The sequence below is a fragment of the Pteronotus mesoamericanus genome, unplaced genomic scaffold, assembly GCF_021234165.1.
Source record: "Pteronotus mesoamericanus isolate MK-2021 breed Mesoamerican mustached bat unplaced genomic scaffold, CSHL_Meso_final contig_311, whole genome shotgun sequence".
In the NCBI taxonomy this organism is placed as follows: domain Eukaryota; kingdom Metazoa; phylum Chordata; class Mammalia; order Chiroptera; family Mormoopidae; genus Pteronotus; species Pteronotus mesoamericanus.
This window is the reverse complement of record NW_026555132.1, coordinates 790,201-803,192: the sequence shown is the minus strand read 5'-3', so window position 1 is coordinate 803,192 and position 12,992 is coordinate 790,201. Positions and strand designations below refer to the sequence as shown.

General features: G+C 46.6%; 1 protein-coding gene across 1 annotated transcript in view; it reads left to right on the top strand.

The window, feature by feature from the left end:
* ACOXL (acyl-CoA oxidase like) overlaps nucleotides 1-12,992 on the top strand; it is a 264,136-nt gene that overhangs the window by 223,393 nt on the left and 27,751 nt on the right. Inside the window, 1 exon segment of the mRNA XM_054575576.1 lies at nucleotides 483-553. Within this exon segment, the coding sequence (XP_054431551.1) occupies nucleotides 483-553 (71 nt within the window).

Sequence of the window (12,992 nt, the reverse complement as noted above, 5' to 3'; positions counted from 1 at the left end):
TGCAAGCTTTCCTGAGTTTGTCTTTGCCATCCTAGAAGGATAGTTGGGGGAACGTGACCTAACTATTTGGGGAATGAGAGTTTGTTTGAGTCAGCACTGGGGGCCATACCATGCTCACAGCTTTAAGTCTGTGGGAATCACAATCGAATACTGAGAGAGAAAATTTAGCACTGCCGGATTTACAGAGGCAGGTACAGTCCTCTAGGTGGAAATGATAGGAAATGGGGAAATTGTGTGGCCGTTGGGGGACAGGATGGGCCATATGGTGGCTGAACCCAGGACTTGCCAGCAGTTTAGGATGGAGCTTGGCTGATGATAATGGCCACATGTTGACACAGTGGAGAAGTCATTGTGTGCCAGTCAGGGGACGGGGGAGCGGGGGGTTCTGTCATGTCGCCAAGGCAAGGCCATGTTCTTCTCAATACCAGAGGCGCTCAGAGCTGAAGAGTGGCCACTCACCCTCTCTATTATCTCCCTTCCAGTTACTTTAGAGCAGTTCTCCCTGGCAGTGAGGCATTGTCGTGACCAAGAGGACCAGGCACTATTAATGAAGGTAGGTTATCACGTGATGTCCTGATTTCCTTAAAGGCTGTAGCATTTTTACTGCCCTGAGGAGAGCTTCATTTTTATAAGCAGGAGTAAATTTATCATCTCTGAATTTTGTGCTCGGCGGGGATAAACTTGTCATCGGCGGGTAGGAGGGTTGCTGGTTAATGAGCATAACCGTGTCCGTGGAGCTCCAAAAAGTGACAGGAGGGTGGGTGTCAGCCACTAGCGGGGAATCTATTAATTCTCCAGAGGGCTCAGTTGGTTCTAGTTAAGCTTCTCTGACAGAGTCTTGATTCTTTCAGCAGATTTATGAGGCTTGGCCAAATTCCATGACTCTCACTGTACTTGTTAATTAAGACAAAGGATTCCATACGTTCAGTGTCTGCCACAGCCTCACTTTTCGTCACCATGGGGAATGCTACACAAATGAGACTGTTCATATTCACCACTGGAAAGGTCATCTTAGGTCACAGATTCCTTGACTCTGAGTGGAAGACAAACTTCTTTTTCTTTTGGTAATAGTGGTTTTATTTCCTCCTGAATGACCAAGAAGCACAGGTGGGGTATAACCTACATTTCGGCTGTATGTACAGGTGAGCCAAAGTGTTGGAAACCTGGCCAGCAACCAACATGCATTTAAGTAAAACTTTGTCTTTGAGGCAGAAAACAGTGCATACCAACAACTCACAAAGGCACACATGTACTTTCCACTCATGGCTAAAACTCCTCTTTGCACCTAGAAACTGCACTTAGACTGACCTGGAGACATATACATTTCTGTGGTCACTTTATTTTCTCTACCCTCAGGAAACCATGTGTACCAGGAATTCCGTTTCTTTACCTAAACATCATGCCAGGTGTCCTCTGACTTTAGAAATGAGTGGAAAAAATAGGGTGTCACTGGAAGGGATTTTCAGCTCATTTGCCTAAGATGTGATATTTCTGGTCTGTCTTTTTTTTTCTTTCTTTCCTTTTTTTTTTTTTCTTGCTTTCAGTGATGTTAATCTTACAATAAAGAAGTGCTGATACCAACTCTGCTGGGTTCATCAGGGAGACCTGGTATAAGACACCCACTTTGAATGCCATAAATTGAGTCACATAAGCTCTTCTTGGTATTTTGAGGGTTTCCACACCTAGCTAGTTCCCCAGGATCTTTTAGGCCAGGTACAGCATTATTTCAGAGCCTCCGAAGCAGCAGTTGAGCCCCGGACGCTCACCCCGTTACTCTGTCAGTATTCGACACAGAGCCTTTGGCGTCTTTCATCCTGTTCTGACCAGCATTGTCTCCTGCCATTTGCCCTTTCTTGCTTCTCTCTTGTTCTTCCCCTGCTGTCTGTCTCCCCCCGCCCCCATTTTCCTGTCTTCACTGTGCTTGTGAGTGCTGAGCGCACTCCTTTGTGCTGCTTGGATGGCCCGTGAGCCCGCATGGAGAGCACATGGGTGTCTCAGGGGCCGTGTTGGGTAGAAAGTGCAGAGTCCAGAGCTGGCGTCAGGGGACCAGACCTTCAGTTTTGTGTCTAACCATCTGGAATGTGCTTGTCTACAGTGACATTCAGTGTTCACGTTCCCTGTGTTGGTTTCTGCAGACTGTGAGACTGTGGCAACCGAGGACAGTGTCTGTGGGTGTTTTCTCAATATTTGCAGATATTTGAGCAGGCATCATCAAAGCAGTTTCACTGAGCCAAAACGTGTGCTTGGTTCACATATACTGAAACTATTTTGTGATTTTTGCTTCAGGAGATCGAGGTTTTTAATGTCATGTATTGGAGAGCGCCAGGTGGGTGTGACAGGAGCGTGCAGGATTTCTGTAGCGGTTACGTGGGAGAATTTGTTCAGGGTGACAGAACACTGGGCTACAGTCGCCTGCAGTTGCTTGTGTGTTTACTCGGGTGAGCTATTCACTTTGCAGGTTATCTGCAGGCGCACTTAAACATTGAACTCAGCCTCACTGGGTGAGAGTGGATACAGGCAAACAATGCTGATCTGGATCGAATATGATGTTTTCAAAAATGGCATTTTGCATGCAAACTTTTACATCCCTACTGTGACAGGGGTAATTGACGCCTGAGGACAGGTTTTCATTCTGACCTGTGAGGGTGCGCTGTATGCGGTCTGCAGAGAAATTGCAAAAGGTGAACACAATTGCAAAAGCTGTGCCTCCTGCTGAGTCGAAGTCAGATACCCCTTGAAAACCAGACTCACCATCTGCGACTTTGCAGGTGGCAGAGTTAGGAGCCTTCATCTGATGACCAGGAAGAGCAGGGAGGGAGAGAAGTGACCACCATTGCACCTTGAGTTAACGGGCAGTGGAGCTGGGACCAGAGTGTCTCTGGACGCTCAGGCTGGCTTCTTCGCGGGACCTCCATCCAGGTAACCATATTCACCCCACTCCCCACCACACCAGAGCCATAGGAGGCCGCAGAACGGTGATGAAACCATAGGTGCACTGTTGGGGCCAGCTCGTGGAGTTCCTCTTGGCTCATGGTCAATGACACGTGGTTGCAGAGATGCCGTGGATAGGAGGGAGCTCGGTTCCCCATGACTCGGTTTACCCATCTCCCAAGTAGAGGTCAAGGCTGTTACCAACTTTGGATTCTCCCACCTGCAGCCCTGTTAAGGGGCTAGGAGAGAAGTGCTGAGGGGCAAGACAGCTGTCGTCAGGGTTTGCCTTCTAGTGAGAGCCCACTACTATTTGAATTGTACAAAAGATTCAGATTTTATAAATTACTTATTTGACCCCATTTACTTTCTGTCTCCACACTTTCCTGTTTCTTCAGTCACTCATAGTTCGATTGTCAGTGAATCTCTTGGGTCCCTTACTGTCACAACCATGCAGAATCCATTTGCCCCTCGGCTCTACCCACCACTCTCTGGTGACTCCATATCTAAGCTTCAGGTCTCACACCCAAGCTCGCTCAGCAGGTCTCAGCCCCTGCTGCTGCCTCTCTCCTCCCTCCTCAGCCTCAGAGCCATGGGACTGCCCCCAGGCCTGGGGCTGCCACGCCAGATCCAGGACATCCACCCATCCTTCACAGAGTCTTTTACAGTCAGCCCTTTTCCTCTGACCCAGAACAGAGCCTCTGGGCTTGACACCCTGGGGTGGCTCCTGATCTTCCTCTGCAGGAACCTGGTGTGGCCTTGGGCAGGTCACTGTTCTCTGTGTTAGCCCAGTCTCCTCTTCTGGTATAAGAGATGCAGTGGATTAGTCCAAAAATCCTTTCAGCACCCGCATCTACACATCAGTGCCTGGACGTCACCAGCAACCCTGCACATACTTGAGAGTGAGCCAACCCGGCCCCCAACTGCTGCCTTTCTCCTTCTCCAGGTTAACGTTCCTGAAGCCCCATGTCGTACATGCCGCTCTCTGCATTATTTTCCAGCCATACCTCCTGTCCTGTGGAATAGGGTGATTGCAGAACTTCTTGTCCAAACCTGGACGCTTTGAAGAGCGAAAGGGAGCATCATTAAAAATAAAGCTTAGATAATGGCCATAAACCAAGACTGTCAGCAGACCAGGCATTTGGTTAGCCTAGTATTGAGTTGAGCCCAAAACCCCTCACTCAGTTAAATGGCTCTGCCTGGTCTACCCGGCTCCCAGTGCTTGGCCCAGATGCTCCCTGCCCCCACTCCCACCAGAACTGTCTCATCTTAAAAACTATAAGAGGGAAATTATCAGGAAGACTGGCCTTTTGGTGTCGGTGCATGATTGAACAGTAATTTTCTAAATCAAATAGAATTGATCAACTTCCTCCTTTAGTTCTCAGGGAGTTTTTCGCACACCTGGCAGCAGCCATGTCCAGCTCGGTAGACAGCAGCCCCAGCAGGGGTGCTTCTGGGAAAGAACTATCCTGAGGCCAACGCCTGCTGGGCTCCCCTGCCTCCCTTAGAAAAGCAAGCAGGAGGTTTGGGTTGAGGAGGTGACCCTTCCTGATGAGGGCTGCTCCCTGGACAGGAGACAAGAGCTAGTTGAAGGAGCTTTGGCTGAACTGTTAAAACTGGAGCAGGACAGAGAAACCAGGGTTGGCCCAGAGCTAGGCTTTCGCCTTCCTCCAATGATGCTGAATGAGTACCCGGAACATTCCCCCCACTGCAGTCCCAGTGTGGCCTGAGGCCTCTGGCTGGAGACTCCACGTGGTAGGACCCGATATTGTAGCCCTTCTACTCTAGAAACAGTAAGAAGAATCGAACTGCCTATGCCAAGGCAAGGAGCACCATCTTGAACCTCTGCCCCCCAACTGCAGGCCTTGGCAAGGCTGTGACTGCTGCAGGGGTGACGGTGTTCCGGCCCGGCCCCTTCTAGTGGAGTACTGGCGCAGGGGCGATTGTCTGGGGTGTGGCTGGAGGACACACGCAGGGCAGTTCCAAAGTCTGCTGTCTGCCTGCTGGCACGTGCAGGGCCCGCCGGAGTGGCAGACAAGGTGGCCGGGTGCCGAGGCCCAGGCGGAGGCGCGCTGCCGATGTTCCCCGGGAGGTCTCCGCTGACGAGCAAGCAGGGCTGAGTGCTGCCACGTGTGACGCTGCCCCAGGCACGGGGTCCTGGGCAGATGGGCACAGCGGGGTGCCGGTCCACGCTCCCCCAGGTCCCTCACCACCAGTCTGGCCAGAATGTGAGCTCTTTCTCTGTCTGATGATGTTCTAGGAAATTGGGCACACTTGAGTCCTTCTTGAAACCAAGAGCCCCCAGTGAACAACAATGTGACACAGCCCCTTGGTCCTCCAAGTTTACAAAGTACAGCTTCTTTCCAGAAGCAGGCATCTTCTCCCAGCCAGATGGAGCCCTTGCCTGTTTGAATGAGGGTTTTCCACAATAAATAAAAGACTTTATCCTTGTATGGGAATGGCTGATTTTGAGGAGAAAGAAAATATCTCACATGACTGCTCCACTGACTCACCACCCCTGAGAAGAATCGCACAGGCTAGTTGTCCAGTGTTTCTTAAACTGTCATTGTCACAAAAGCTTCTCCACTTCACTGCTCCCACAGTCCTGCTCAGCACCCACTCCCTCCACATAGCTGGGTCCAAGGAGCGGGGTTCTGTTTTGGGAATGGCCCACATACCCTCGTAGGGTCTCTCCCTGTTTTTGTGCTTTAATGGAGGCCTCAGCTTCCTCAGTCTGACGGGTGCTCACCACACAACCCTGGCTCCAAAGCAGGGCGTTGCAGGGGACTGTCCCTGCCTCATGAGTGGCTGGCAGTGGCAGTTTGAGCCTGTCGAGTGGGCGAGGTGGGGTTTTTCCCTCTTTCCTGCATTCTAACTGCTCTTTCTTCCTTTTCTCAACCTGTGTAGGTGGTAGCTAGTTTAAGCACCAAAACTAGCAGCCAATGCTTAGGTACAGGCACCTCCCATCAAGTTCAAGGAGGACTGTGACCTGTCATGTCCCCTTTCTGCAAGTGGCTCTTTCATACCCATGACCTCCATGTGGCCCCTTACCTTGCCTTTGAACAGGTCCTGGGCCCCTGAGCAACAGGCAGGAACCGATATCTTGTGTGTGCACCATGCATGCCCACAGCCACCACTCAGCCATGTGGGTCTGGTCATGGGATCAGCCTCCCACACAGAAGAAGAAGGTTCTCATTTGGGGTTTGACTGCATTTCTGAACCCAGTGCAGGATGAGTAGTGTCACACCTTCTGTGGATTCCGTTAGCCCAGATTATGAAGGGTGGCAGGGTCCACGATAGTCTTTTCCAGTCACCTACTTGTGTCCTTCCAAGCTAGAGCCACATGGAGAGAAGTGAGCGTGTGGCCGACAATGTTCCTAAGTCATTTCATAAATATTTACTGAATACTAATATGTGCCAGGAAATGTTTTTCTAGTACCTGGCTCACTTAAAGAATGTGTTTCTTCCCCCCGCCCCCCGCCCCACTTAATAAGGGAAAAGATAGACAAGTGACATAAATGAAGTTTCAGATCCAGTCTTTAAATAAAAAATATTTTTCTCTTATTCCTGTATCTCTATGTCTTTGAGACCCTGGATGTCTCCCTCCCTTCATTCCTCACAAATTCCAACCCTGTGTCAAGGTTCTGCAGGGCCCATCTCAAACCAACCCTCCAAAATTTCAGTGACAGTTATCCCTTCTAATGAAACTTTTATTTTGGAAAGGAATCTTGGGTGCATATGACTAACTTTTTAAGTCAAAGGAATAAAGTCTAATGGTAGAATTTCAGGATCCATTGTAAGTCAACAGAAGAGTTGTTTTGGTGGCTGTCTGCACATATCTGCCACAGTGCCTCTTCGGAAACATTTATGAGCATGTACTATGTACCAGTACTGCTAGGCACTGGGGTACTAATATCAATAAGATCTGACCCTTATCTTCAGGTCGCTTTGCAATAATAGGTAAAACAGGTACTTCATTGCACCTCAATAAGCAAGCACATCAGAAAGGGCTAAATGCTAAGAGGGAGGGAAGGCAGGTTGCTAACAGAGCACTCATCTGGGGTGCCCACCTCAACACGGGTTTAGAGCAGCCTTGCCGAAGAGAGAGCATTTGACCTAAGCCTCTTGTCTGTGCAGGAAATTAAATTAACCAACAGTGTGGGCTCCACTGTGCTTACTGGGGGGTCAGTGTGAGAAGCTGTGTTCTGAATTTTCCATTTATAGAGTGTTTCAGGTGCACTGATGCATGCCCTTGAAAACTGGCTGCCAAAGCAGGGGACCCAGAAAGCTGCCTCTCCAGGGGCGGGGGTGCCCAGGAGCTTCCATTCTTGCTGTGCTGTGCACATTGCCCCCACATGCTATAGCTGTCTTGAAGATACAGGGTTCACTATTCCTTCCTTTTGTGTGGAAGACTTCCCTGACCTCTAGAGTTTAATGGCAAGATCTCTGAGAGGGAACCCAGCAAAAGCCATCGTGAGCTAATAGTTGCTCTAGGATTGTTTTGAAAGCATGGTGCCCAGGCCAGGGGCCAGGGGTGGTGGGAAACTAGGAGGAGAAAGGCATGGGGGTTTCTGCTCTGCTGAGTCCACACTTCATCCATCTCCCCCAGGAAGCTCTCCTGCCAGGGAGAGAAATGCCTTTCCAGGCCAAATGTCATCGGGTGCAAGCACTGCCTGTGCCTGGTCACCTAAGAGGAACAAACAATTACAAGGACGGATGACAGCATATGTGAGACCATTACACATACTTTGGTCTTGACACTTTTTTATCAGCATCAGAATGAATGCCTAGGTGGAGCACTAGCTGGGGAGCAGAAACCCCAGTGCTCAGAAAAGCGGTGAGCTTCTCTGGGCATGGAGAGCACACGCCCTGTGTTCCTGGTCCTGCAACCTGGCCCAGAACACGTGGAGGGCGTCCCTTCATGAACACTCTGTTCCCCATTTCCTCCATGCACAGCTGTGGGGGGGCAGATTTCACCTCAGGCTGTTCGAGAAGGAAGGGTGGAGGTCAGGTGAGGAAGTTGCTTGGGACAAATAAGAAAACTAGAAGGATTTGGTGAAAGCCACCTGTGAGAAACAGCAAAATTTGGCCCTGAAGGGACTGAAGTTAGTGGGAGAAGAGAGGAGGGCCTGGCTTTCATGATGCTGTAGTACCCAGGAGACTTTTCTTGAGTGATTTACCAAGAATTGGGGACATTCTATCCAGGGCTTTCAGTTACATGAATACAGGGTACCAGAAATGGACAGAATTACCAAGTGGATGAGGGATAACAGATTTTCCAGCACAGAGCAAAGGGGATGTGAACACCAAAGTCATGTTAAATGGGCCTGCTCAAGGCAGCAGAGCTCAGCCCTCACATCCAGGAAGCTCCCCTGCCTGTGACGAACCACACCTGTGCCCAATTGAAAACTGCAAGTGTTTTCCCATTCTTTTACTTTAATCTATGTATATATGGTTTTGTAAACAGTGTATAATTGGTTCATGTTTTTTAACCCAATCTGTCTTTAATTGTCGCACTTAGAACATTACGTTTAATATAATTATTTATATATTTAGAGTTAAAACTGCCATTTTATTTTTGTTTTCAGTTCCCTGTTTTTCATTTCTGTTTTCCTTGCCTTACTGTGCACTACTTGAGCATTTTTTACAATGTCATTTTTATGACATTTTATGACATAGTAGCATTTTGAAGTGTGTCTCTCTGAATAGCTTTTTTTATTAGTTGTTCTAGTAATGCTTAGAAAAAATTATTATGCAAATGTCAATCAAAAGAAAGCAAAAGTGGCTATATTAATATCACATAAAATAGACATCAGAGCAAAGAAAATCACCAGAGATGGAGGGAAACATTACATAATGATAAAAGGGTCAATTCACCAAGAAGATACAACATTGTTAAATATGTACATAGCAAATATAAGAGCCACAAAATATGACGCAGAAACTGATAGAACTGAAAATTTTAAAAATTACACAATTATAGTTGGAGATCAACACCCCTATTGCAACAGTTGTTATGACAATCAGGTGGAAAATCAGAACATGTAGAAAAACGCAACACCATCAACAAACAGGATTTAATAGACATTTATAAGACATTCCAACCAATAAAAGATCACATTATTTTCAAGTCCCCACAGACCATATATGAAGATAGACCATAACTTGGAACATAAAGAAAATCTCAAAAATGTCTAAAGTTTCAAAGGAAATTTAAAAATACATTGAAGTGGATGAAAATGAAAATGCAATATATCAAATGTGTGGAAAAGAGCTAAAACAACACTGAGAGGAGAATTTATAGCTTACATGAAAATAGGGGGAAGTTTTAAATCAATAACCAAAGCTACCACCTCAAGAGCCTAAAAAATGAAGAGCATATAAACCAAAAGAAAGCAGAAAAAAGGAAATAATAAAGACAAGAGCAAAGATCAATACAATGGAAAAACAATGGAGAAAAACAATGAAGCAAAGAGTTGGATCTTTGGAAGGATCAGTAAAATTGATAACCCTCTAACAAGAATAACAAAGAGAAGACACAAATTACTAATATTAGGAATGAAACAGATGATACCAGTATGCACCCTGTAGACATCAAAATGATAATAAGGAAATTCTAAGAACATTCTACACACAAATTTGACAACTTACATGAAATGGACCAATTCCTCAAAAATACAAATTACCATACTTAATATGAAATACATAATTTAAATAACCACAGAACCTCTAACAAAATTGAACTGTAATTTCAATTTTAAATTTCTGTAGGAAAGAGAAAAATAGTTTGCCAAGGCTTAACATCAGAATACTTTTCTCCCCAGATACCGGGAAAGACTATAGTTTCACTAATCACGCTTGGGGAAATACTGATTTAAGCATTTTTAAGAGACCAAAAATGTCAGTGGAGCAGGTAGATGTTCCACACTCCTCCCAGGACCAAAATGAAATTAAAACTAAAATATAAAACAGTCACTCTGAATAACCAACTGAAGATTAGCTGAAGAGAAGTCTTGTAACTAAGGATTTACAGAAGCCACATTGAGACTGGTAGGAAAAACAGAGATGCAAAACAAGGCTGGCCCCACTCCCACAGGCAGTGGTTGAGGTTCCAGAGGGATATCTCAGTCAGTGGTAAAAGTTCTCCCTGAAAAGTGTGGGGTCTCCACCCCTAGCCGGGCTCCCCAGCCTAGAGAACCAGAGCCAGGAAGAGGTGCTCACATAATTACCTGGCTGTGAAAAAAAGCAGGGTTTCTGTCCACTAGGGAGGGACAGGAGTCTGCTAGAGACACAAGAGCCCTTTTAAAAGGCCAATGCACAAAATCTCATTCACAGCTGTTCACCCTGAATGCTGGTGGAAGGAGAGCAGGCAAGACAAGAGTCAGGTGAAGAGACACTGAGGTTTCTGGCTCTGGGAAGAGAGTTAAAGGTACAGCTGCCAGGATCCCTGAACTGAGTTCTTCTTCCATGCCACCGATGCCATCTTTCTTGGGTAGGACTCTCCCCTCCTATGGAAACAGCCTGAGGGAATGCAATAGTCCCACCTCTGGACCCCTTGTTGCCCCACCCTCCATAGCTTGCACCCTGTTAAGGAACCCTGTCAGCTGCTTGGGCCAAGGTCTGGGCAGACTTGGGGTTGAGTGATTGCGTTGTATGGCTGTGGGGTAGGGACTATTCACCTCACTTTCCCATGAATCTGACTAGTGCCCCCATGGAAGATCCACTAACCCTACTCTCCAGGCTCCTGGATGCTCTACCCTGCTGAGGTCTAGGCAGGATCTAGAACAGGCTGAGTTGTGTAGCCCTGCAGCAGGGGCCACTCCCCCTCCTTCCCCAAAGCCTGACCAGCACTTAACCTCTCTTGGGATATCCACTAGCCCCACCCTCTCAACTCCCCATGGCCCCATCCTGCTGAGATCAGACTCTGGGAAGAATCTGGGACAGACTGAGTTGTGTGGCTCTAGGACAGGTAACATTTTCCCCTCCCAGTCCTGACCAGAGCAGAGCCCTCCCTTCACACAGCCAAATCTTGGTCTATTTGGGCCCGATAAACTACTGGCTTCACCTTGACAGCTCTCTGAGATTCCACCATACCACAGTGATGTGCGAGTACCCAGCAGATGGCAACCAGACTTGATATATCCCAGGACATTTGCTGAGCGGACTCAGATTCAACACTGGCATTGAGTTTGACCTGTGTTGATCTAGTGAACAACTCTTGCCCCTACCTGGTGACTCCCTGAGAACCTTCCTCATGCAACTCAAATACCTCCAGAGGCTCTTTCAGTGACTGAGCTTAACAGGCACCTGGCAGGTGGAGGCAGGCAGAGGCAGACCTTGGGGTGCCCTGAGAATTTTGCTGACTTGCCCCCAAGCTCAGTGTTGGTAAAAGCCAACTCTGGTGCACAGCTTGGTGCTTCCCACATACACTCAGGCTCAGCAGAGGCAGCCACACACAATGTATCACTTGTAGCTCCAAACGAGTTGTCCAGGACCAGTCACAGACAGTGACTAACATAGTACTGCACCAGAGTCCCTCCCAAGAATCCCCAGAACCAACACACCCAGAGGTCAGCTTCAGACAATATCAGACCAGGATCCAATTAGCTGCACAAGTGGCATATCCAAAGGGAGATCTTGGCAGGCACTAGACCATTCCGAGGCAAATTCCACACTGTGTGGGCAGCACCTGCACAACAGCTTGTGCACTGTGGCCACGGTTGACCCTCAAAGTCAGCATGGGTTTGACCCCATGCATAAATGGGCCAATAGCAATGAAGACTTAATTACAATAGGAGGACCCACATGCCCCACACAAGGGACATTCTTTAGAGCACTCAGTTTAGGTGATCAAAGACACTGCACGACTGGGTCCCACAGGACACCTACGGCATAAGGCCACTCTACCAAGATTGGAAGTCATAGAAGATCTACCTAATGCATAGAAATAAACACAAAGAGGCAACCAAAACGGGGAGACAAAGAAACATGCCCTAAATAGAAAAAGCTGGAGAAATCTAGAAAAAGAGCTAAATGAAATTGAGGCTAGCAATTTATTAGATACAGAGTTCAAAAAAATGGTTATAAGAATGCTTAAGAAACTTCATGAGAACTACAATAGCATGAAAAAGAGCATAGAAATCATAAAAAAGATGAAGAATACATATTATATCTGAAATGAAGGATACACTGGAAGGAATCAAGAGTAGGGTGGATGAAACAGAGGATCAAATCAGCAATTTGGAAGACAAGGTAACAGAAAATGCTTGCTCAGAGAAGCAAAAAGAAAAAAAATGAGGATCGTTTAACTGATATTTGGGACCACATGAAGTGTACTAGCATCTGTATCATAGGGGTACCAATGGGAGAATCTAAGGGAGTCAGAATCTATTAAAGAAATAATGACTGAAAACTTCCCTAACCTGATGAAGGAAAAAAGACACACAAGTCAAGGAATAACAGAACATCCCAAATAAAATGAACCCAAAGAAGCCTACACCAAGACATATAATAATTAAAATGCAAAAGGTTAAAGACAAAGAGAGAATCTTAAAAGCAGCAAGGGAAAGACAGTTACGTACAAGAGAACTCCTGTAAGATTGTCAGCTGATTTCTCAACAGAAACTTTGCAGGCCAGAAAGGATTAGCCTGAAATATTCAAAGTAGTGAATACCAAGGACCTGCAATCAACACTATTTTACCCAGTAAGGCTGTCATTTAAAATTGAAGGAGAAATAAAGAGCTTCCAAGAGAAGAAAAAGCTAAAGGAGTTCATTACCACCAAACCAGTATTACAAGAAATGTTAAAGAGCCTTTTTAAGAAGAATAAGGAGAAGGAGGAAAGGAAAAAACAGAGGAGCATAGTTAAAAAGAATAAAATGACAATAAATACATACCTACCAATAATCACTTTAAATGTTAATGGCTCAAGTGCTCCAACCAAAGACATAAAGTAGCTAAATGTATAAGAAAACAAGATCCATATATATGCTGTCTACAAGAGATCCACCACAGAATGAAAGATGAACACAGACTAAAAGTAAAAAGATGGGAAAAGATAACTC